Source organism: Ictalurus furcatus, chromosome 3 (genome assembly GCF_023375685.1).
Source record: "Ictalurus furcatus strain D&B chromosome 3, Billie_1.0, whole genome shotgun sequence".
NCBI classification, from domain to species: domain Eukaryota; kingdom Metazoa; phylum Chordata; class Actinopteri; order Siluriformes; family Ictaluridae; genus Ictalurus; species Ictalurus furcatus.
In genome coordinates this window covers 35,900,619-35,926,758 of record NC_071257.1, presented here as the reverse complement: position 1 = coordinate 35,926,758, position 26,140 = coordinate 35,900,619, and the positions used below count along the sequence as shown (strand labels likewise).

General features: G+C 41.4%; 3 protein-coding genes across 4 annotated transcripts in view; 2 read left to right on the top strand and 1 right to left on the bottom strand.

Annotated features, from left to right (window-relative positions):
• Positions 1–5,283, top strand: part of zfp91 (ZFP91 zinc finger protein, atypical E3 ubiquitin ligase) — a 12,885-nt gene extending 7,602 nt beyond the window's left edge. The window contains exons 6-12 of the mRNA XM_053622179.1: positions 747–833; positions 932–1,099; positions 1,821–1,871; positions 1,966–2,044; positions 2,130–2,244; positions 3,538–3,637; positions 3,965–5,283. Of these exons, the coding sequence (XP_053478154.1) occupies positions 747–833; positions 932–1,099; positions 1,821–1,871; positions 1,966–2,044; positions 2,130–2,244; positions 3,538–3,637; positions 3,965–4,775 (1,411 nt within the window). The 3' untranslated portion in view covers positions 4,776–5,283. The remainder of the gene's footprint in view (positions 1–746; positions 834–931; positions 1,100–1,820; positions 1,872–1,965; positions 2,045–2,129; positions 2,245–3,537; positions 3,638–3,964) is intronic.
• Positions 5,284–5,802: 519 nt separating this feature from the next.
• si:ch211-113e8.11 (uncharacterized) lies at positions 5,803–8,863 on the bottom strand. Its single transcript, XM_053622183.1, has 2 exons — positions 8,660–8,863; positions 5,803–8,259 (listed from the first exon to the last, which is right to left on the bottom strand). Exons 1-2 carry the CDS (start codon positions 8,731–8,733, stop codon positions 7,593–7,595), a joined length of 741 nt encoding a protein of 246 aa, XP_053478158.1. The 5' UTR covers positions 8,734–8,863; the 3' UTR covers positions 5,803–7,592.
• A 2,613-nt stretch (positions 8,864–11,476) lies between these two features.
• On the top strand, positions 11,477–26,140 carry cntf (ciliary neurotrophic factor). 2 transcript variants are annotated; one of them, XM_053622178.1, is made up of 4 exons: positions 11,477–11,883; positions 11,965–12,064; positions 20,758–21,045; positions 21,726–26,140. In XM_053622178.1, the coding sequence occupies exons 2-4, from the start codon at positions 11,990–11,992 to the stop codon at positions 21,912–21,914; spliced, it is 552 nt and encodes a 183-aa protein (XP_053478153.1). In that variant the 5' UTR covers positions 11,477–11,883; positions 11,965–11,989; the 3' UTR covers positions 21,915–26,140. The 2 variants fall into 2 exon arrangements, with proteins under 2 accessions (XP_053478153.1, XP_053478152.1); XM_053622177.1 differs by having other exon boundaries at positions 11,477–12,064.

Sequence of the window (26,140 nt, the reverse complement as noted above, 5' to 3'; positions counted from 1 at the left end):
CATACACACACACACACTGATACAGTACACACACACACTGATACAGTACACACACACACTGATACAGTACACACACACACACTGATACAGTACACACACACACAGTGATACAGTACATACACACACACACTCTCAGAAACAGTACACACACACACTGATACAGTACATACACACATACATACACACTGATACAGTACACACACACACACTGATACAGTACACACACACACACTGATACAGTACACACACTGATACAGTACATACACACACACACTGATACAGTATACATACACACACACTGATACAGTACACACACATACATACACACACATTCACACAGATACAGTACACACACACACTCACTCACACACTGATACAGTACACACACACTTGCACACACTCCCTCACACACACACACACACACACACACACTTTTATCCAGCAGGCCGTGCTAATGAGGCTTTTTATTATCACTGATAAAAGGGTTGATGTTGATATTGTTAAGAAGAAAAATAACGAATTATGATCATATTTGATGATGTTTTAATTCCTAAAAATGGATTTAATAACATGAACGTTGTTCTGCACGGACCAAGATAGAAATTCCCTTAATATTGAAAGGAAAACAAGCTTACCCTGAAACATCCTTCTTGCTTGCAAATACATTTACCTGAAGCTAAACTGGAGGCCGTAAGCTTCTGTTTCACACGTGGCTGATCGACATCGCCGCCGTCTCTGTTTTTCAGTGAGGATGACGAGGGCGTCAGCAGTGATGAAGACGTGCCCTTTAAGGACGACCTGAATGACCAGAGCTACGACCCCAAATCTGGGAGGTGGGTGTGTGTGTGTGTGATGATCAGGAGGTTCATATTGTGAATAATAATAATAATAATAATAATAATAATAGACATCATCGATGTGCTTCATGCAGGGAAAGTCAGAAGCCGAGACGTAGAGCTGCTCCGCGGCCGAGAGAGAAGAAGGAGAAAGCAGCTGGAGGAGAGAAAGACAAGGAGAAAGAGACGGAGGTGAAGACGGAAGGAGTGGAGATGGCGGACGTGAAGCAGGAGGTTGGAGAGGGGGCGGAGCCACCCAGGAAGTGAGTCACGTTTTAGTGATGATTTACAAAATATCCTGCGCGGATGTGGTCAGTGTGTTAGACTGATTAAATATGTCACAGGGTTCAGATATCCTGTCCGTCAAATCCACACCCACCAGTCGTCATGGAGACGGTTAGCATCTCCTCCATACGAATAAACCCCACCTCCAAATTTTGAAAAATGAACTTGCCTGATGAGCAGGGTGTAGCCCGTGATGGGCGAAGGTCCGATTTTGTTTGGCTTGTTAAAAAATTTGCCTGAATTGGCAAAATTGCAATGGAATGAAATTGTTCCGCTCGTGATGTTTGGTGGTAAATGAGAGCTTTTAGCTGTACTCGTATTCCACGCACATGACTCGAAGACGGCTGAATGTGCGTCGTGATGACGTCACACGACGCGTCTCAGCCCAAATCTGCAAAAAAATCTGCGGTACTTTTGGAAAAATTGCAAGCTCCTCCAAATTTTGCGGTGTTCCCTTCATTTTGCGTTAATTTCTGCGAACGCAAAATCGTGAAATCCTGGAGGGACTGGTATATCCTCTGCAACTAGCTCGCAGTAGCATTTTTCTACCAGAGAGGGCGACATTACATCCTGACAAAATCACACAGCTTGAGGGGAAACACCATCAAGGTGATCAGACATGATGATGCAATAAATCAGCCTTTTCCTACTTGTCACTGGGTTTTATTATTATTTGATCCTGTGGCTCTGATCCTGCAGGAGAGGTCGACGAAGAAAAGACGACAAAAGCCCCCGTCTTCCCAAGAGAAGGTAAACATATCCGACGAAAATAACGTAATCACTGACTCTGTGTTGATGTGATAAATTAAAGTGTGTGTGTGTGTGTGTGTGTGTGTGCTCGCAGGAAGAAGCCACCGGTGCAGTATGTACGCTGTGAGATGGAGGGATGTGGAACGGTTCTCGCTCATCCGCGCTACCTGCAGGTGTGTGTTAGAGAACCGACAGACTTTTATATAAGATTTTACAAAACTTTTAATCTCTCTCTCTCTCTCTCTCTCTCTCTCTCAGCATCACATTAAATATCAGCACTTAATGAAGAAGAAGTATGTGTGTCCACACCCGTCCTGCGGCCGTCTGTTCCGCCTTCAGAAACAGTTACTGCGTCACGCCAAACACCACACAGGTACGACCCTACAAAAGGAAACAAATAAACAAATAAATAACAAAAACTTCTTCATATCTCCTTTGTTGTCAGGAAAAGAATACAATCGGTATAGTGTTATTTGCTTGTTAGATAAGGGGCGGGGCAAATTTTGACACTTTACTGCATATTGTTGCCATAAGGCAATAATACATACCTGTTGTTTTCCTATGTAACTGGAAAAAAGGGGTTTTTTAACAAATAACAAAAAAAAGTCATGTCACATGACCAGGAAGTGTCGTTTGCACTTCCTTTTCTTTAATCTCATGGTATGGTGAAGGTCATCACCGGAGGGCTCGCCGAAATTTATAAACGTTTCAATATTTAAGCAAAACTACTGAGAAAATTTTAAACGCGATAGTCGTTGCCATATGGCAACAACGTGTGATGATGAACTGAAACAGGCCTACACAGCAACAAAGATACTCGGCCTCTCTAATCGTATGTTTACATTTTATTCCACTTTCAAAATAAGACAAACTGTAATTTCAGACATTTTGCAGTTTTCTACATTTTACGTTTTAAGAGAAAGAGTTAAACGGATACTTCACCCCAGACGTGTTTGTATTTCGTTCTTGAATGTATCTTGAGAGATTAAATCCACCCACATGCTTTTTATTTATAACTGTAAGTCCTTTCTAGAAGATCTCACTTCTACATGTTTACCTTGTAGAAGTTACCAATTCAAAATGTTTACATACATTTTGTGTTATTTTTGACGATATGATGCGTTCCACTATTGCACTTTGTTGCCATACGGCAACGACTTACCAACTAACCCCCCTACAATTAGTTCAAGTAATAAAAATCCATTAAACATTTTTTATTATGTAAATGTGATGTCATGCAGTAGAGCGCTAACGCTGAACATTATTGTAGCCACGCCCAGTGTGTTATCGCTCCGAACATCTGGTTATCTCCTAATATCACTGCTGTATAAACGTTTTTGTGCGGCTTTAATTTGTGTAGCCATCGTGACATCCGCGTAAACAGATTTTGTATTAAATCCACAGCATATCGAAAGTGGAAGCTGTCATTTCTGTAGATTTCTTCAGTGTTTAAGATTCGCTTACACACACACACACACACACACACACACACACACACACGATGCTGTGGCTTTAAGAGCTGGAAAAATACAAAGCAGCTCCGTTTGTTTGACAAGTGCTAAACAGGAAGTGAAGCAGAGCTCACAGGTTTAAATTATTTTCTGAAGTGTATGTTTGTGTGTGTGTGTGTGTGTGTGTGTGTGTGTGTGTGTGTGTGTGTGTGTAGATCAGAGGGACTACATCTGTGAGTTCTGTGCACGTGCGTTTAAGAGCTCTCACAACCTTGCTGTGCACCGTATGATACACACTGGAGAGAAACCACTGCAGTGAGTCTCACACACACACACACACACACACACACACACACACACACACACTTATTCAAGTTTATGGAGTAAGCTGGAGTACACATCACATTTAGTATTGCACTGAAAAACACAACTACACAGGTTTAATATTCACATAGATGTGAATATTAATTAGTGTGTCATGAATATTAATGAGTGTTTAGTGTGACAGTCTCAGAGTGTGTGAATCTTGTATAAATTGTGTAAGATTCACTAACGAATCTCTAAAGATTCTTATTCACTAATACGCTCCCTACGTAGGGTGTGAGTGATAAGGTGTCTCCTCTCGCGCTCTCCGTGCTGCAGGTGTGAGATCTGCGGCTTCACCTGTCGTCAGAAAGCGTCTCTGAACTGGCACATGAAGAAGCACGACGCAGACGCCTCCTACCAGTTCTCCTGCGCCATCTGCGGCAAGAAGTTCGAGAAGAAGGACAGCGTGGTGGCTCACAAGGCCAAGAGCCACCCGGAGGTCCTGATCGCCGAGGCCCTCGCCGCAAACGCCGGTGCCCTCGTCACCACGCCGACACCCACCACCACGCACGTGACCCCGGTAGGCGTCGGCTCCGTCATGCTGCTGGACCAGGAGCAGTCGCTGCACACCATGCAGGTGCCCGTCACTCTCACGCTGCCCTCTACAGACGAGGCTAAGGGTGTTGCAGGAGGGGGCGGAGCCTCTGTGTCGCACCCGACCTCTTCCAATCAGACAGTGCATTTTGTCTCCGCCCCCGTGTCCCAGCAACAGCTGACCGTTCAGGCTCCTCCACAGATCGTTCACATGACCCTCACCACTCTTTCGCACCCTCCTCAGCAGCTCCCCCTGCTGTCCGTCACACATCAGCTGCCCCCGAGCACTAGCTCCGCCCCCTCCATCTCGCTCCTCCCACAGATCACTTCTGTGGCTTTCACTGCCGATCCTGCACCCCCTCCATCATCCTCCGCGTCCTCTCCTCCTCCTCCACCTCCTAATCCACCTCCTCGGGCTGAGAGGAAAGAGGGTGGGGCACTCTGGGAGGGTGGGACTGGGAATGTGGGTGGGGTTTGGGAAGTGGGCGGGGCCAGCGAGGCGCAGGTTGTGACGGACAGCCCAGACGGGACGATCCAACACAGACTGATGTAAGGAAGGAAGAGTTTCACAGCGGAATGACTCGCAGAGGTAAGACGAGGACGTTTAGTCGCCTCGTGTCGGAATTACGCGTCAGATTTAGCTGCAAATTAGCTGTTTCTATGGCAACCCACAAGCGGATACACGAAGTGTGTAGCTAAGGCGTGTTTTAACATCTTTCATGAGGGTTTTTTTTTTTTTTTTTTTTTAATCTTCTGGTCTAAACATGTAAAGATTATTAACGATCCTCATACACAGGGTGACGACGGGAACGTGATCCTCACTGCCTTTAACTGATGTGACCCGTAATTCCCACACGTCCTGAGCGTGCTCCTCCTCCTCCTCCTCAGTGAACTTCCTATGAATTGAAACTCTACAGGACTTTAAATCTATCTTGTGTATTCAAACTAGATTTTGCTAGGCTTGTAGACATGTGTGTGTGTGTGTGTGTGTGTGTGTGTCTCAGAATGTTGTCTTGATATTGTTGGGGTTTTTTTTTGTACATAAACACTTTTAGTCTTCAGACTGTGTTGTTTTTTTTTTGTATGTTTAATTTTGCGTGTGTCCGATTCACGTAGGCTTTTTCTCACACTGCATATGATAACCTTGTTACAGGCCACTAATAGAATTCTAATAGACGTGTTTTAATAACGTTTTTCTCTTTAAGCGTGCACCGTGTTGGGGCGGGGCAGAGATGGGAGGGGAGGGGCGGGGCGGGGGGTATTTATTAAAGTGACATGTCTCTCTTTACCCAGGTATCTTAAAGGAACTGTTTGGCTAAACTGGTAGCTGTAAGCTTTCTGTAGTTGTAAGCAGCATTAACCTTTCCTAACGCCGATGGAAAACAGGAAACGTTCTTTATCACCGGAGCGTCATGGGAGGAGATGGAACAGCCTTAACCTTTGACCTTAGTTCCTGTAGTTTGAAAGTTTTGTTTTTTCCACAATACTGACATTATAATCCTTAAATTAGAGAATCACAGACCAATAACGAAGTTCACACAGCGATTAAAACTCTGGTGTTTAGGTTTCAAATCCTTTCACGCTATGTAGCAGGAGGAAGAAGAAGTGGTGGTAGATTTGAACAGATTCAATGTTTTATAAATCTCTTAATCTAACTATCCATGTACAATAAACATGTCTACACTGCTCTTCCTCTCTGTGTGTGTGTGTGTGTGTGTGAGAAGATAATGAGTGTGTAAACAGGAAGTAAACAACGTCACACCTCTGTGCATCCTACTAATAAACACTGAAGAAGAAGGACAGGATGTTATTTTTTAAATGTTTATTATTTCTCCGTGTGTGTGTGTGTGTGTGTGTGTGTGTGTGAAGGAAGTCATATTTTCAGTGTACATGTGCTGAATGTAATCCAGTTATTGAATTTTTTTTTTAAATCAGATAATGATACTTATATTCTGCATTTAAACACAATATTACTTGATGATCTGTTCCTCTACATGAGTCTGTACAGTGTTGTATGATCACATGACCTCACATCCTACAAAGCCATGGCCTTTTTCACAAACTACTTCCTGTTTAAAGATGTTTGTAACGGCGTGAGGGGTAGTAACAGGTGATATGACGGTTGATCCAGGACACCGGTCGTAGTTCTCCTGAAGTTACGGCTCTGTCGGTGCTGTCCGTGTCAACTTGTTCACTGAGTCATAAAATATTTTTAAATCGATACAAAAAAAAAATCAGAAACAGGGTTTGATGGCTGTTGCGTTCCACTTTATGCAAACGAAGTTTCCCAAGCTCGTATATGTATACGTGAGCTGCGTTTGTCCTTCTCGTAGGACGTTTCCTCAAACAGTTTCAGCCGTAGTTAGACATCAGAAACTTCAACCTGTTTAGAAAAAATGGCAACGAGTCATTTAGAAAGAGTCGACTCTTTATTGCTGAAATGATTCAAACGATCCGAGTAGGACATTACTGTCCCTGACGTCAGTCAGTACTCAGTACTCGTGTGCTGCAGTGCTGCAGTGTTTGTGTTGATTAGAGAAGCTTCTGATCATGTAGTCCTGCTGTACAGCTGCACTGAACTACGATTCTCAGCACCAGATATTACAACATACTGATGGCTATAAGGGTTTGTTGGGGGTTTGTTTTCCAAAAAAGAGAACTGAACAGGTTTGGATAAATTATGACGCATTGTCCGTTTCACACGTGTGTGTTAGTATTTATTATAATCAACACAAAACACAGAGGTGTGGCCTCTGTGTATCAGTCTCAGTGGAGGAGGTGTGGCCTCTGTGTATCAGTCTCAGTGGAGGAGGTGTGGCCTCTGTGTATCAGTCTCAGTGGAGGAGGTGTGGCCTCTGTGTATCAGTCTCAGTGGAGGAGGTGTGGCCTCTGTATCAGTCTCAGTGGAGGAGGTGTGGCCTCTGTGTATCAGTCTCAGTGGAGGAGGTGTGGCCTCTGTGTATCAGTCTCAGTGGAGGAGGTGTGGCCTCTGTGTATCAGTCTCAGTGGAGGAGGTGTGGCCTCTGTGTATCAGTCTCAGTGGAGGAGGTGTGGCCTCTGTGTATCAGTCTCAGTGGAGGAGGTGTGGCCTCTGTGTATCAGTCTCAGTGGAGGGGGCGTGGCCTCTGTGTATCAGTCTCAGCGGAGGGGGCGTGGCCTGTGCATCAGTCTCAGCGGAGGGGGCGTGGCCTGAGCAGCAGTCTCAGCGGAGGGGGCGTTGTCTGTGTGTCCGTCTCAGTGGAGGGGTTATCTTGTATCTAGAATTATCTGCTAAAAACACACCCTGGATGAAACAGCAATCCTTCACACATCAGCTCACACCTGGGTCAATTTGGACCACACACAGCACCCTGAATTCAGATCTTATTTCTCACACCCCGTCATTGTGTGTGTGTGTGTGTGTGTGTTTGTGTGTGTGAGAGACATTCCTGGCGTACTGTTTCAGCGCCCGTTTGGGAGGGATGAGACTGTCGCTCACTCCCACTCTGTGTTTCTTCCTCCTGCTCTGATTCTCCTCCTCGTCTTCTCTGTGCCTCTCTACAGCCGACTCCCTGCAGATCGGAGTGTGTGCCGCAGCGTCATTCGAGTCCGAGACAGTGTGTTCTGCTACGTTCTGCTGCAGGTCACTATCATGAGCGAACTTGCAACGGATTCCGAAACGGCAGCGGCCATTTTTCCTGTAGGCCACGCACACCCTCTTCCCGCCGATGTGCGTGGGCTGGGCGTGGGGCGTGAGCGGGACGTGTTTCTGGAGCGCGTTGAGTTTCTGTTCTGCTCGTTCTTTAAACGGGTTCGCGAACACGCTGCTGCCGACCGGAACGCAGAACCCTCCCAGAGCAGGCAAAGGCAGTTTGTTAGAAGCAGAACCGACCGTTGGAGGAACCGGAAGCTCTGCGGACGAGCGGACGCTCACTGGAGCACGTTCCTCTTCCTGTTCTTCATCTCGCTCAGACTCTGAACCGGACTCACTGGAAGCTGATCCGGATTCCAACAGGAAATTGCGTGATTTCGTCTGTTTGGACTCAGTCTTCTCGTTCCTGCACAGAGACATACGTTTATTTCTAACGACCTCATGTTTGATGTCTGAAGACTGCTAGTAATAGCCCCTTATGGACTCCAGTTTAACATCATGTGTGAATCCGATGCTGAGTGTCTCTCACAGACATGTTGTTTCTAACACCGTATTAGCGGCAGACTCAGGTAGGGGGCGTGGCCTAAAATCTGAAGGCGGAAGTGTGCATTAATTCTGCCGATAATACAGTTCATATTTAATTCGTGTTTGTGTACTAATATTGTAACCGGGCCAACTGATCGTGAGTGAGTGATAATTTAAGCACGCGCCGTGCACGATGCTAAAATGGTGGCTATAAGCTTCCATTACTTGGCTAATTATTAGCCTCGTAGCTCAGTGTTTATTTGATATGACCCTGTACTTACTGCACCGCCCCGCTCTGTGCTTCCTCTTCATCCTCTGACTCAGATGAGACTCCGTATCCCACCAGCGAGTTCATCACCTTTATTTACCTTTAGATTTATTTATTTTTTTAAGTACACAATTATAATCGCGACTCGTTTTTTTTATCTGTCTGTCTTATAGCGGTTAACTTCCTGTTTATGCGGAAGTACGTTTTTCTTCTGTTATCCGCCGCAGTGTTGACGCATGCGCAATACCGCCATCGTGAGGCTGGGAGTGCACGGATTCTTTTCTGTTGTTCCTGACTCTTTTTCTTTTCTTTCTTTTTTTCTTTAGAAGTTTTTTTTTAAAGCATAACACACAAACTGTGTGCTTATTTTCAAAGAATTAGCTAATCAACAGTTTGAGTTTAAAATACAGATCGGAAAGAATCTAGAATTCAGAAACAATCATGGGTGAGATTTATTCGCTTTCTTACATAAACACACATTTTTTTTACACTTTTCCCCCTGTGATGCTCACATTGTTCCTTAAAGTTATTCAATCAATCAAATCAAGTAATCAATTCCTGTGTTCTCACTGATTTTTCAGTTCCTAATTAAACTCAGTCACCAACATAAATCTATTATTATTGTTATTATTATTATTGTTATTGTTATTATTATTATTATTGTTGTTGTTGTTGTTAATATTATTATTGTTGTTATTATTATTATTGTTATTCCAATATTATAAAGTTAGTTAGTCAGTTAGATAATTATGTGATTAAAAATTGTTTAGATATTATTTACAGAGATATTGATGCCTTAAATTGTGTAGTGTAATTGTCATTTTAGTTATTTCACTGTTACCCTGCAGGAGAAAACTCAAAGACATTGACTGTCTAACCGGCGTATTTCATTCTCAACCAGAGGAACCAGAACAACAATCCGTTTAATCTGGTCTGTGAGAAATTGTGTTTTGGATCTTTTCCAGCTACAGTATTACTTGAGGAAAGCTCCTGCAGGAGACAGATGTCCTGCTGTAACAGTACCAGGGTTTAAGAGCAGACATAACATCATTCCTGGGGGAAAAAAATCAAATCACAGAAATTCTAATGGTTTCCACTACAAATACCATCACAAACCACGAGCTAACCATTAAAAACATTACCATTACATCATTGATAATTAATGGTATCTATTAGACATAACACACCACCATTAGAAGGCAACAAATTACCAGTAGTGACCCACAGAGACCATTACAGTTTCCATTAAAACCAATACAATTCTCATTAGAACCATTAAAACCATTACAAATTCTATGAGTGTTTATATTGTTTTTTTTCAGATGGGATGACATAACGTGACGTTTTTCAGTTGTAATAGGAACCCGAAATCTCACGTTCATTTAAGCTCCTGAATCATGAATTTGTAACTAAATTCACTGAAACATTTTGGAGGTTTACACACGTTTAGTGTAACTCTATCAGCAGGAGAGGAGAAATATCAGGGGTTCCTGTGTATATACACTTAGCAGCCATTTTAAAGGATACACTTAACAACTATATCACAACTCCAAAGTATATCACAACTGACAAAGACTGTAACCTATCTGTTGCTGTGCACAAAGTATTGGCACTCCTCCAACCCATCCGTGTTTATATATATATATACATATATTTGTGTTATTGTTGATTCCTGTCTGATTCATCATTGCTGTTAGGCTATTGTTGTATTAATTTTAAGAAGTGTATAGTGCTTTAAACATAACTGAAACAGAAACCGTTCTCATCTTGGTTTATGTAATTTTTGTCCCACTGTACATTTAAGCACTGCCTGACGCATTTCCAGCTCTTAGGCTCAATAAAAAAATTTGACAGATAGAGAAATTTCTGATGTCTGTAACAAACCTAAACATGTAAAAATCAGTATATACTTGAAGCGAATGTGGCAGTGAGGTCGAGGTCAGGCGCTGATGTTGGGTGACGAGGCTTCAGTTCCAGTCCGTCCCAAAGGTGTTCAGTGGGGTTGAGGTCAGGACTCTGTGCAGGACACTCGAGTTCTTCTACCTTCTTCCAACCTTCACACACCACGTCTTCATGGAGATCACGTTGTGCACAGGTGCACTGTCATGCTGGAACAGGTTTGGACCTATGAAGTTCCAGTGAAGGAAAGTTGTAATGCCACAGCACACAAAGACATTCGAAACAACTGTGTGCTTTCAGTTCTGTGGTAACAGTTTGTGGAAGAACCACATATGGGTGTGATGGTCAGGGGTGCACATACTTTTGGCCATATAACGTATCTCTAGTGTACAGGTTCCCAAACCTGTTCCCCTGATATGTGAAGGACAGTGGGTTCTCCAGGACTGGAGTTGATGACGTATCAGAGATGCTAACGGCTAATCCAGCTTTTACTGCTTGGGAATGTCTTCAGGAGCACTTTTCAGTGCTAAACAAACAGGTTAAATGAGAACGTATTAATGATAGAGAAAGAGAACATGTTGAACATGTCCACTGGTTTTTGAAAAATACTGTTATTTAAGGTATATATTCCAGAATATTCGTAATAAAAACAAGATCTGTGTGAGTATTGTGTTCAGCTCCGGCGCACGAGCACAAATTCCTGAATCCCTGTGGAGTTATGTTTCCGCCTTCGGTCCTCCCTCTGTTCTCTGTTCTGCCCTTTAAAAATTCCATGCGTGAGAGAGAGAGTGAGGGAGACTGAGAGAGAGAGAGGGAGGGAGAGAGAGAGAGAGAGAGGGGAGAGAGAGAGACTGAGAGAGAGAGAGAGACAGGGAGGGAGAGAGAGAGAGAGAGAGAGAGAGGGGAGAGAGAGAGACTGAGAGAGAGAGAGACAGTGAGGGAGAGAGAGAGAGAGAGTCTGAGAGACAGTGAAAGTGAGAGAGAGACAGAGAGAGTGAGTGAGCGAGAGAGAGACTGAGAGAGAGAGGGCGGAGAAAGGAGAGAGAGAGACTGAGAGAGAGAGGGCGGAGAAAGGAGAGAGAGAGAGACTGCGAGAGAGAGAGAGAGACAGAGAGAGAGAGAGTGAGAGAGAGAGACTGAGAGAGAGGGGGGAGAGAGAGAGGAGAGAGAGAGACTGAGAGAGAAGGGGGAGAGAGAGCAGAGAGAGAGGAGAGAGAGAGAGAGAGAGAGAGAGAGAGAGACACGGTGGGTGGAGCGGCGCCTCACACTGTAATTTAATGAATGGACCTGGAAGTATATGGCAGTAACTCGCGATAGACGAGCTGCGTTCACAAAACAGTAAGAAATCTTGTTTGACGTTGTTTTAAAAACCCTAACATCACTTCATAACCTAACGTGGACTTCTGTTAAACCTCCCAGAGGGATCTACAGTGTGTGAAAGTGAATGGATTTAAAGGAAAAAACTGTGGCTCTGGCCAGGCTGCTGCATAAAGACTGCACCCAGTTACTGGAGTTATACGTAAGTTCCACTTTTAAACACACGTTTATCCCTGAATTACACAGAAGGAACACTGGAAATGAGTGTGTGAAGACGTGTGCGTCTGCACAAGTCATTTTACACACACACACTTCTCATATACACACTGTAAGAGTTAGAGAGTCAGCACTGTTTACGGCTGCACGATATATCGGTTATTAACTGACGATACTTTCGATACTGATATCACAGAATGTAAAGTTGGAACAATCTACGGTTAGGTATTATCATGCCTTGTGAGTGGTTGGTGTCTTTTATTTATTTATTTTTACAATAGTAAATAAATGTACTGAGAATGCAGAATAACAGTTTAAAGAAGATCTGTATTTGATGATATAGTAGGGATGTAAATGAATATGAATACGTTATTCAGAATAAATAGATAATATATGTGTTCTACGCAGATACAAGTCTGAGGGGAAGTTTTATTTGAGAGCTTGGCAGAAATTCTCAGATATGAAGCAAAGATGAAGCTCGTTATCATGAATTTACAGCATTCACTCATCCACAGTAACTGCCTGGTCATGGTTCACGGTGGCTTAAATTAGATTTACATTTACATTTATGGTATTTGGCAGATGTCCTTACACAGAGCGACTTACATTTATCTCATTATTTATACGACTGAGCAGTCGAGAGTTAAGGGCCTTGCTCAGGGGCCGAGCAGTGGCAGGTTGGTGGTGCTGGGATTTGAATTCCCAACCATCCAATCAGTAGTCCAATGTCTTAATTACTGAGCTACCACTGAGCCTAAATTAGACTGCTAGTTTGTTTACATTTTAGGAAATAGAACCAACTAGCCAAGTGTGAGCTCATGCATGTGGAAAAGGGTGGATATCTCTCAGGGTGTTACCACAGCCCAGTCTCAGAGGAAGCCTGTGTTAGCCTTCACCCTCCCTGCTTGGTAGCTGTCGCAGATGGGGAGAGCTGGCTGCTGGGTGGGAATTGGTAGGCGACAGAATTCACACACCATGCTGACACTGCTGACAGTTCTACATTTGAGGTTTTCTCCCAGTCTTATTCAGTGTTTAGGCCACGCCCAATTCAGGTTTAAATCCGAATGCAGATACAAATACACCCTTATCATATATATATATGAATATTGTTAGTCATAGTTACTTTTATTTAAAACCAAACAATCCAAAGCAAGCCAAGGTTTATGGTTCTGCATGGATGTAGCCGCAATCCTTAAAGAATATTGTTCGTACAGATGTAGCTGGAACCGCTTCAAAGTGTGAGATCACAAGTTTCTAATTTGCGTTAATGACAGGATGTAGTGTTGAAACGTAGACTACTATCTGCAAAAACCTCCATTCCAGGATCAGATGTCATGATTTGTTCTTGAGTGATTCCAGAACAGCTTTTTTTTTTTTTTTTTTAGCTCACTTGAGATGCTATGCTAGCAGATTTTTTTTTCCTTGATGAGAGCTGTGCACTGCACATACTATACGTATTATCGATTAACAAATGACCTACAGAGCTTTGCTATAATTGTGAGACATTGCAGTAGCAATTGTAAAATGTAAACCTCACTTTTTCCCCCCCCTTTCTTTCTTTTTATTTCTTTTACTCATAACGTTGCGAGCCAAATCATCTTGCTAGCGTACAGTAATGTTTGCTGACCTGGTTAGGCTACAAGGATTAGATGGCTATAAATAAACACTTAATGTTAGTTCAATTTTAAGCTGTAGTATTGCGTTTACATTTACGTTTACGTTTATTCACTCAGCAGACGCTTTTATCCAAAGCGACTTACCAATGAGAAAGATACAAGCAAGGGATATATCAAGCAGAGAACAGTACAAGCAGTGCTACCATACAAGATCCATAAATGGAGTTCCAGTATTGCGTAACATGACTCATTAATAACACACGACAGGCATGATTAGCATTATCTTCTCACGCTTTCCTGCAAAAACATTCTAGATCCTTCAAATTGTAAGGGCATCTCCTGTGCACAGCCCACTTCAGGTCACCCCATAGCTTTGTAGCTGGATTCAGGTCTGGACTCTGGCTCGATCATTCAGAAACACTGATCTTCTTTTGGTTAAGCCGTTCCTTTGTTGATTTGGATGTGCGCTTTGGCTCATTGTCATGTTGAAAGGGGAAATTCCTTTTCATCTTACCAGCACACACCTGAATGTTTTGCACTAAAATCAGCTGGTATTTGTACCTATTCATGATTCCCTCCACCTTGATAAAAGCCCCAGTTCTGGCTGAAGAAAAGCAGCCCTAAAGCATGATGCTGCCACCACCACCATGCTTCACCCTGGCAATGTTCCTTATTTTGTACCAAACATACCTTTGGAATTGGTCTCATCAGACCATAACACATTCTGCCACGTGGTTTGTGGTGATTTAATTGGGCTTGGATGTTTTGTTTATTTTCGTGAGAAAGGGCTTCCGTCTAGATGCCCTGCCCCATAGCCCAGACATGTGAAGAACATGAGAGATTGTCACATGCAGAGAGTAATCAGTACGTGCCAGATGTTCCTGCAACTCTTTTAATGTTGATGTAGGTCTCTTGGCAGCCTCCCTGGTAAGTTTTTGTCTTGTCTTTTGTAAGTTTTGGAGGGATGTCCTGTTCTTGATGATGTCACTGCTATGCCCCATTTTTCTAATCGTTGATGATGGCCTTCACAGTGTTCCGTGGTGCATCTAATGTTTTAACAATTCCTTTCAACAGTGAGACCCTGTACAGGCTTTGTAAGCTCTTTGCGGACCATGTCTGGATGAAACCAAGAAGATGTGAAGAAAATCTTACAGAAAAGGCCGATCTTACTTTGGGGTTATTCAGAATAATAAATGACAGCTGTATGATAATTACTTTTGAACATGAGGTTGTTTGTGATTGGTTCATTCTGAACACTGCGAAACAAAACATAACCACTTCAGAGTGTCTTATTTACCCACAAACTCATCTTTAGTGGTTAAGCATGAAGACGTTCACCTTTGGTCATATTAGGCGCTTGTTTGGACATTTGTATGAAAGGGATTTTATGTAACTGGACCTTTTAAGTGGGAATTTTAGCAGAATTCCCCTGCAATTAAAAAGAATGAAATGATAAAATAACAGAAATTAAAACTGTAAAGGATATCGTGATATCGTGAGACATATCACCGCGTGTAGCAGTCGTACTCAGGGGGAATGTTGTTGCGCAGGAGGAATTAATGAATAAATGGTGTGTGCTGGATGGAGACAGGGAACGCAGTAAACACGAGGAAAATAAGGAGCTTCTTTCTGCACATCATCTCTCCACAACCCACTCGATCTTTGGCTCTCATAATCATCCAGTTCTGCTGCAGAAGGCCAGAGTTGCTGTAATCAAATATATTTACAGTTACGTGCCAAAAGGCTTATCAAACCACTCCCCCTTTTCCTTTTACCCAAATGCCAATGTGTCAGGGTTACACAGAATAGGAGCCTGGAGCGTAGGAGCAGTTTGGAATTACAAGAATGTGACTGTGGAAAAAAGGTATTCACACACACACACACACTCTCTCTCTCTCTCTCACACACACACACACACATTTTATACTCTAGTCAGAACATGAAGAATAAAGTAGAACATCTCTTTTTGCTTTCTCTCTCATGGTGCAATGTCCACTCTTCTAAAGTGCAGTGTGCATTCAGCAGTGTATTCTACTTAAAACGTGTGTGTGTGCGTGTGTGTGTGTGTGTGTAACCAGGCCCCTGATCAAGAGGCTCTAAATTCTTAATCAGTGATTTATCTCATGCCACACTTCCTGGTTTTCCATAATCACCCCGGACCGAGCGGTGTGTATTGCTCGGAAACTGCTTACTCATGCCTCTTAAAGTGGAAGTAAGCAGAATTTTTTCATTAAGAAGATTCTGGGAACTTGGGGAGTGTGTAGAATGCTCAGCATGCTGCATTCTGAACAAATTGAAGCTCCTTAAAGGTAAAATCCACCTTGAACAATATGCATATTAATCTACGTATATAATTAACATGAAATTTCCAAAATATATTTTATTTCAAAATAATATTTTTTTTAGTTTGGACATTGGTTAATGGTTTCCTATATTACTGGGGGGAAGTGGTAGCTCAGTGGTTAGGACGCTGGACTTCTGATCAGTCATGAGTTCAAATACCAGTCACGCCAAGCTGCCACTGCTGGGCTCTTTAACCCTCAACTGCTCAGTTGTATAAAAATAATGGGATAATTGTAAGTTGCTCTGGATAAGGGCGTTTGCCAAATGCCATAAATGTAAACATTACCCACAATGCTATGCGACTACCTGCTGGTAGCAGTGCAGTGGGATTTATCCCTCGCTTCATTTCCACTATCCACTTCATTATGCAGCGTGACTTACAGAAGTGCTTTGAAGTCTCTATACTGGTTCACTAGGTCACGGACTAAGAATACCATCAGTCTAAAAACTCTATTGGGAGGTAATATAGTAAGAGAAACACAGACAAGACGACTGCACATTTAAAAAATGTGCTGATTTAAGTAGTTTGGGAAGAGGGAGGTCTTTAGACATCATTTGAACACCGCCAGTGACTCAGCTGTTCGGACATCTAGGGGAAGTTCATTCCACCACCTAGGTGCCAGAACAGAGAAGAGTCTTGATTCATACCTTCCTTGTGCCCTGAGAGATGGTGGGACCAGTCTAGTGGTGCTAGAGGATTGGAGGGAGCGTAGTGCAGTGCAGGGTGTGATAAGTGATTTGAGGTAAGTGGGTGCTGGTCCATTTTCGGTTTTGTAGGCCAGCATCAGTGTTTTAAGTCTGATGCGGGCAGCTACAGGAAGCCAGTGCAGGGAGCGTAGCAATGGGGTGGTCTGCAAGAACTTAGGAAGGTTGAAAACAAGTCGAGCAGCTGCATTCTGGATCAGTTACAGAGATCGAATGGTGCTCAGAGGCAGACCTGCCAGGAGTGAGTTACAGTAATCCAGTTCCGAAATGACAAGAGGTGGAACCAGCACCTGAGAGGCCTGTATGGATAGACATGGACGAATCCTTCTGATGTTGTAAAGGAGAAATCGACATGAGCGTGTCAGATTAGCAATGTGAGAAGAAACGGACAGTTGATTGTCCATGGTTACCCCAAGGTTGTGTGCAGTAACCGAAGGTGGGATCAGAGAGTTGTCCAGGGAGATCACAAGATCCTGACATGGTGATGAATCACCTGGGATGAACAGCAGTTCAGTTTTGCTGTGATTAAGTTTCAGCTGATGAGCTGCCATGCATGATGAGATCTGAGCAGATACAAGAGGATCTGAGGGAGGGAAGGAGAGGATGAGTTGACTGTCAGCTGCATAGCAGTGGTGTGAAAACCCATGTGAGGATATGACCTCACTAAGAGATTGAGTATAGAGGGAGAACAGAAGAGGACCAAGTACTGAGCCTTGTGGGACACCAGTGGAGAGTCTGCGGGGAACAGGTGTGGATCCCTTCGATGTCACCTGGTATGAATGAACTTCCAGGTAGGAAGCAACCACTGCCATGCTGCACCATGAATTCTGAGACTCATGAGTGTGGACAAGAGAGTCTTGTGGTTGACTGTGTCAAACGCTGCTGAAAGGTCAAAGAGGATGAGGACTGATAACAGCTTGGTGTAGCTGAGTTTTGGGGAGATATCCAGGTCTCAGCTAGTGCCAGAAAGTCAAGAGAGTAATGGGAAGCTAAAGCTGAGATGAAATCAGCTTTCTTTACAGTAGACTGGCAATTCCAGAGTCCACCTACCACTGCTGTTTGAGACTGAGACAACAGAGGAGAGTAGATGAGGTCACTGGTAGTTCGGCCTGTGTTTTGTGGATGAGACGTGATGACAGAGATAGGCTTGAGGCACACGTCTGCAGCCTGGTCAGGAATGAAGTTAGTGAAGATAGGGCTGAGAGGGAACTGGTAACACTTAACTGAACAAGAAGAAAAAACACAACTAAACTTGATCCTTTATCTAAATTTATGCTTCTAGTGTCTATAGCGGATAACTTTCAATACATCTTAGAGAGCCCTGCCCACAATTCACACCTTAAGGGACACTGAAATGACTCTTGATTAACCACCTGAGAGAACTAATGTGCATAGACTAAAACACTTCCAAACAACATTACAGAATCCACAATGCCATACAATACAGCAATTCCATTGACAAGAATCTAGACCCAACTGAGTCAAGTAGATAGTACACAGAAGTCAGAATCCTACCTTACCAGTAGAGAATAAATTCAAACGAGAACAACTTAAAGCACACAACCTTCAACTGTCCAGTGTGGGTGAGTCTGTGCCCATGATAGCCTCAGATTCGTGTTCTTGGCTGAAAGAGTAGAGCCTGACGTGGTCTTCTGCTGTTGTAGCTTATCCACATCAGGATTTGATGTTTTGTGTATGCTGAGATGCTTTTCTGCTCACCATGGATGTAAAGAGTGATTATATTAGTTACTATATTTCTTCCTGGCGGCTCAGACCAGTCTGGTGTTTCCAGCCACGGAACTGTCGCTCACTCAGTGTTTTTTGTCTTTCGCACCATTCCGTGTAAACTCTAGAGACTGTTGTGTGTGAAAATCCCAGGAGATCAGCAGTTTTTGAACAACTCAAACCGGCCCATCTGGCACCAACATCCATGCCACAGTCTAAGTCACACTTTAGAGATCAGACTTTTTCCCCATTCTGATGTTTGTTGTGAACATTAACTGAAGCTCTTGAGCTGTGTCTGCAGGATTTTATGTGTTGTGCTGCTGCAACGTAATGTAAAGTGATTTGGGATGGAGTTTTAGAGCTTTAGAACCTATCATCAGAGGTTACACCAAGTTTCTTGACTGTAGCGTTTGGTTTCACGGAATAATCAGCAAACAAAAATATGATAAGAAGTATGACTGGCTGAAACGGTGAGCATTAGTGTGCATCATCTGCCTAGAAATGAACGGCATCATGTTTGCAAATTCAATGGGTATCCAAGAAACTGGATGCAAAGGGAGATTAATACGGGACCTAGAACAGAACCTGGTGGGATGCCGTGTTATACTTTTTCTGCTCTGATGCTCTCCATCAGTGCTAACTGGTATCACTCTTTGAAGTAGCATCTAAACCGGGCAAATACTGTCTGTATTTCTGTATAACTGTGCTTTCAATCCATCCTAGACAACAGAACCAAAACAGAATCATAATCACAACCTGAGGTGAGCAGCAGATCACTGAGCACTTTACCCAGCACTGATTTTATACTCGTGATGAGATCGGGCTGAATGACATCACTTTTATTAGTGTTTAGACAAGAAGAGAGTTGTTGCTTGAGAACTGTCTAAAGATTCTTTGATTTGTCATGACATGTTGGAGATTGGACAGTATTCATAGAGATGGTTTCTTAAGGAGTGGCTTAACAACAGCTGCCTTTAAAACCTTAGTTGAGTGACAGATTTATGATGTTCACCAGTAGCTCCTTAATCACTGATCATACTTTTAAAATGAACTTACTGTTAGTGGTGTTGAGTCATGGACACGAGTGGATGGTCTAGAGGACACCATCAAGGACAGAGCCCTAGGGCCCTAGAGACATATTGTATGCCTCAAATGATATATGACTGTGGGAATGAGGATCCTCCAAAAAATAGTACACTGACAAATATATGGAACATATGGCTCTGAGAACACAGAACCTGGTAATATAGGGTTCCTGGAAAGTATTACCTTTTGATGATAGGACCCTTGATGACAGGGCACTGGGAGAATCGAACCCTGGGAATGTAAGACCCCATGTACATAGGGCTGTTCTCCTGAAAATTCCAATGAAAATACTTTAGTCCCTGAAAATCTAATATCCCGAGATAGGATGATGGGAAAATAAAGTTCTGGCAACAAAGGGCCTTTTGCAGGGAACATTGAAACCTGGGAACATAGGAACCTGGTAAAGAAGGGCTCTGGAAACATGGGACTTTGGAAATTGTAGGTCACAAGGAACATAAAAACATGCGACCAAGGGTCCTGAGGACATAGTGCACTAGCAAGCATAGGGTCCTTGGAATACAGCGCCCATAAAACATAAAACACTGGGATTATAAAAAAAAAAACCTTGGATTATAAAACACTTGGATAAAGGCACTGGGACTATAAAACACAGGGTAAAGACAATAGGGTTAAAACACAGGGATTATAATACTGGGATTTTAAACACTGGGATTAAGACAGGGATTCTAAACACTGTGGTTAAGATACTGTGAATATAAAACACTGGGATTATAAAACACGGGGTTAAAGGCACTGGGATTATAAAACACTGAGTAAAAACAATTGGGTTAAAACACAGGGATTATTAACACTGGGGTTAAGATACTGTGAATGTAAAAGACTGGGATTAAAAATCTGAATAATTTTATTTGCCATGAACCCTAGGATTAGGACAGGGGAATTATAAAACACTGAGACTATAAAACACTGAAATGAAAGGCATTGAGATTATAAAACTGAGATTATAAACACTGGGATTATAAAAGACTGAGTAGAAAAACAGAAAATTTAACTGAGATGAAATAAAACTCTGGGATTGGGTGAAATAGACCAAGGAAACGTGATGTAAATGTTATGCCCACATAAGGACGTCTGGATTTACTGCATCAGTAGGACAATGGAAAAATGAACTACTGAACTAGTTCTGAACAGCAATTTGGCCGTTGTTCTCATCCACTCTGCTTTGTTCTTCCTCCTGTTCCAGACTAATCGGGAATCTTTGCCATCTAACTCTGTATCCGGGTCACAGTTGGTGTCCATCCCTCCGTTAACATCTCAACTTTCACCTCCTGAGAAAATCTGCTTCCTGCACGCGGCTCTCCGAGTGTGTCTCCGTCTGCTGGACAAGGCCATAACCCATGAGGACGCCCTCTTCCCCAACACACCTGAGGATGAGTACACAAAACAGAGAAAAACTGTCAGAGACCGACTAGACTACCTGGTGATGAGCACAGAGCGCCTCCTGGTGGGGGGAAAGAGGTGTGACGCTGAGGTACTTAGAGATTGATTTATTACATATTATATAATATATTTATTCATGTATGTTTAATATATCTTTATAGTAGAATACATATAAAAATGTGTAAATCATTTCATCAGGGTTTACTAATTAAATACATTTAGGTCCATTCATTTATTTTTTCTAAATGTTGCATTCAGTTGGGTATAAAATGCTCATTAATATATTTATAAATATATATATATATATATAAGAAACAAATATATTGGATATCATTTATTGTTTCCTTTTGTTTTAAATATGCATTCATAAAACTATCACAAATATAAATACAGGAATAAAATAATAACCATCTGTAGATGCAAAAGGAAATAAAATCCTTTTAGCATTATGGTACAGACATTATTATTATTATTATTATTATTATTATTATAAGATTTTCATGAGTCCAAAATCTCACTGTACCCTCTTCAAAAACCTTGTAGCATGGAGCATTTTTGTATTGTTAAACAATACACTAACTCTTGTGACTGCTTTAAATCATTTCAGGATAATTATGTAATTCTATGAAGGATGAGGAAATGACATCATAGATATTCTGAAGCCAAAATACATTTAATTTAATTTGACACGTCCGATATTTAAACCGATTTCAGAAGTGTGTGTGTGTGTGTGTGTGTGTGTGTGTGTGTGTGTGTGTGTGTGTGTGTTAGGCAAAGGACTTGGTGGATGGTGGGGCGTTTGTTCTGAAGAAGTGGATCCTCCAGGTTCTGCAGGATATTGCGTACTGGTCCAACAAGACAGCTGAAACTCTCCAGACCCTGCCTGCTCTCACAGATAAGAAACCAACCAGAACAAGAAGAGCAACAAGAAAGAAGGAGGCACGCAAACTACGCAAATAAACATCTATCGCATGTGTGTACTGAGAGAGAGAGAGAGAGAGAGAGAGAGAGGATTTTTTTATTGAAACATATATAAACCACAACTGATTAAACCATCACTTTAGTAAAGTAACACAAAACTTCCACATGTACACAGCTACAGAATTAATAATAATCATAGTTCAGGCAAAAAATTTTTTTTACCACAATGAGCCACAATGAGCTTTAATTTCGCTGGTTTGTCGCCCTCTACTGGACTAAATGCACTATAACATTACAAAAAAGTGCTTTTCAGCATTTTGTCTCATTTGGTAGTGTAAATCAGGAGGATATTGTATAATTTATTAACTTAAAGGGTATCTAAAATTTTATTTTAAATATCAGCAGTACTTATTTATTTAATATATTTGTTGTATGATGTGTTACACTAATACAATATAAATACTGTGTGTAAAATATCATGATCTAAATTTAAGTTTAAATCGCCTTTCCCTAACGTCCAAGATGCCGATAGGCCCCAAAATTACAACATTTATTTATCTTTTGGTCATATCTGAAGTGTTCATGTAGCTAACATATCAAAAAGTCACGTTTAAGATGTTTCATGTTTCCTTGTCCGTGTATGATGGAAAATCCTTCGAATCTATGTTTTAAACAAATAATAATTTTACTCACTGTTCAGACACCAGAACACTGTTGCTAGGCAACTGGTAAATATGGCCGCCACGCACAACCTAGCTAATCACTGCAGCTAGCGAGTTTCTCGCTGCAAAATCTTTTAAACAGATATTGTAAAGGTGCAGTGACTGTAGAAACCAGACAGAATGTTCAGAAACATCAACATTTACCTCAGATGTGTTGATAAATTACTTAGAAAAGACTCCCTACGACTAGAATGACACTTAATTCCACTTAGCATTGACCGCTAACACAACTCCCACAGGTTCAGCCATGTTGAAAAATATCAGTGTCAGTGACAATTAGCCCAGGGGTCGTGTAACTCTGCAATCAGGACTTGTCTTCACTTTTAAACAAGTTTAAACCCTTAAAAAAAATTTTTTTAATTAATCAGAACGCCACCATACTATTAAGGAACAATTCAGATCACAGTGTATTAAATAAAGAAATAAATAAAAGTTAAATATATTATGTAAAGACAATAAATAAATAAGACAATGAAAGGGACATTTAATTTATGACATTTAAGTAGGAAATAATTGAATTATTAATACTTGAATCACTCATTAATAATTTAAATGATTACATGTTGTGCAAAGTATTCGTTTAATTATTCCTTTAATTGTTTGTTTATTAAATGATCAAAATATTTATTTCAGGGACATGGCTTTTAAATAGTCTGAAATATTAATTATGATAATGTGGTTGGCCTGTAATACAGGTATGAACTCCGTCACCTAAAGCGCCTGGTAAATAAAACATTTTAGGAAATCGGAACGGATCTGGCTTTACTGGCCAGGAACACTTGCAAGTCTGATTTATTTTCGTTAGATTTTGTGCTCCAATACTTGCAATGTGTGCAGTCTGCAACACCACAGGACCAGTACAAGTTTATCCTTCTAATATTAGCACCTTTTCAAATATCAATATTGTGACTTTATTCCCTGCATCTCAAAATCTATGACTTTTGTTTATCAAGAGGTTACTAATTTGTTTTTAAAATGGTCTATTTTATTTTATTTTATTTAAACCAGTGACACCAAAACCCCGCAGTACTAACAAGCATGGACACATGAAAGTTTTGCGGCATTCCACTCGGAAGTGGGACGTCAGAATTATGTCATTTTTGTAAGTTTGAGCTTCAAACTGAGGAAAAAAACGCCTGTCACGGATGTTTGTCTTTTGTTAGCAACAAGCTAACCAGCTAACTGTGATGAGTGATGTCCTCAAGACAGTGGAATGTAGAGTCAGTGCTATAGATTTAACAAGCGAAAGTGTCTGTATGTTGATCGATCTAAAGATAATACTTGTGTGTGTGTGTGTGTGTGTGTGTGTGTGTGTGTGCGTGTGTGTATATTGTATAACTCATTTAAAGGTAAAAAGCCTTACTTTCTTTTCTGAGAGCAGCCATGTTGATTTGACATTACTTGCTGAACTTGGGGTTGAGGAGACCAACCCGTGTTTATGAGTAGGTATTCTGAGTAGAGAGGATGATTTGTTTGGTTTTTACCTATTCTGAGGTCTGAAATGCCAGGTTACGTGTTTTAGTCGCACGCCTCAATAGTGCTATGAGCATGGCCGACACTGAACAAACACACACTCTTTTCTGTTTCATTTCAAGTAAATCAGATAATAAATGCTCTTTTTATTAGTTTGCATGTAAACATGGTTATGTAGTGATTTAGTGATTTAGTGTACTACAGCTGTAGACATTTAGTCAGACAACTTTATTCACTGTTAAGAAACACATTCCTGTCCGTTATGTCCCGAAAGCAGAGTTAGTGGTGCTTCCAAGCTTTTGGAATATGTAAACGTCTCAGATTAACACTACACACCGGTCAAGTGCTGAGAGTGGATTTCACCAGACTAACGTCTGAACAAAATCAACACAAACTAAATTATTAAACACTAAAAGGTGTCTCAACCTACATTCACTCTGGCACGCAACAGACAAGTGTTCTTTCCACGTACATTTTCTACGTACGTGTGACACGGACCTGCTGTTTCAGCAACAAAGCGATTTTCTCGACTCTATGCAAATTCGGTTTGATGCTATAAAACCACAAATCTGAACTATTGCCTCAAATAAGTCCTCAGACCAATCCTACTGCGCTTGTGGTGCGGCGTGTCTTCAGTTTCCCGCTCACAAGTTTAGTTCCTATCTGCAATTAACTCCCGTTTAAATAAGGTTCCACCTTCTCCTGTCATAAACGACCTCTCGTTAAATGTATACAGAGAAATGATGAAGAAAAATCAAGCTTGGAAGGAAGTAGCAGAGATTGTTGGCGTCTCTGCCGAAGGTACGTAGCTAGTACAGTTAGCTCGCTTTGCTAATCTAATTTGAGAATGTAGCTAGTGCGAAGCCGAGCAAATAACATGCAAATCAAGCGCACAATTTTCACACTGATTAGTGCGCTATTTAAGTTGTATTTAACTAGAATGCTTTAGATGCTATATCTAGCTACTACGGTTTCTTATCTATACGGAAAAAAAAGCTGGATAGGCCACGCCCACAAGCAACAACAGTAGCAATGAGAATCATTCTGCTCGTCTCTCGTCGCTTCGGCTCATTTTTCCGCTTCTGTTTGCTAGCCAAGCTGGAAATGTTGAGAACTTTTCAGAAGAACCATGTTCTCGCTTCTCTTCTCTTTGATAGTGAATGTGAATATTGTGTCCTGTGTGAAAAGTGCTTTTCGCTGACACTGCCTTAATCTGTTACATCTGCGCACCTTCGTTACTGTTTTATCTAAAGATACCGAGCAGAAATCCGAGGGATTTATCTAAAAGGCTGAGAGATCTCTCTCTCTATATATATATATATGCATGTATAAAAACATTATACAATGTTAGAAATAGAGATTACTCACCTGTGACTACTGATATAATAATCTCTGTTATCTTTATTATTTTCCTCATTTTAGATTTCTCACAATATCACTAATCAGTTCATATGTAGGCATTAACCTTCCAGAGATGAATCAAATTCATACATCTGCCTTAGAAACAAAATTCAAGCATTAGCCTTTATGAGAATGTCTTTACGATGATGCAAAATGTAGCCTCAATGTTTGTGTGTCAAAAAGTTTGTGTTTTTGTATATCTATTTTGTATCTTTTTTATCTTTATATACATTTTTTTAAATGTATATGTATATAAATAAGATGACCTTTAAAATTATACGGCTGCTTTTCACTTCCTTTAGAGTCTACTGTTTTGTTTAAAAAGGTACAGTATGTAGAATTGATTGTGTTGAGAAGGGAAAAATGTCAGGAGAGATGTATGTAAATGTTATACAGCAGCTCTACACTGCGCACTGTCACTGAGTTTAACTGAATATTCTTTTACAGCTTGAGTGGTGTGATATCAGCAATTAGTCAGTTACTGACCCAGGAGTGTTTCATTCCACTTATACCACAACAACTCGCCATGATTACACTTTTTTTTTTTTTTAAATGACAAAACATTTTATTTTTATCCGTTTAGATTTACATATTTGTAAATGGTCTGTTGCAAAGCGCTGACACTGGAATCACAATGTTAAATAAAAGTTTACTTATGAAAATATGAAA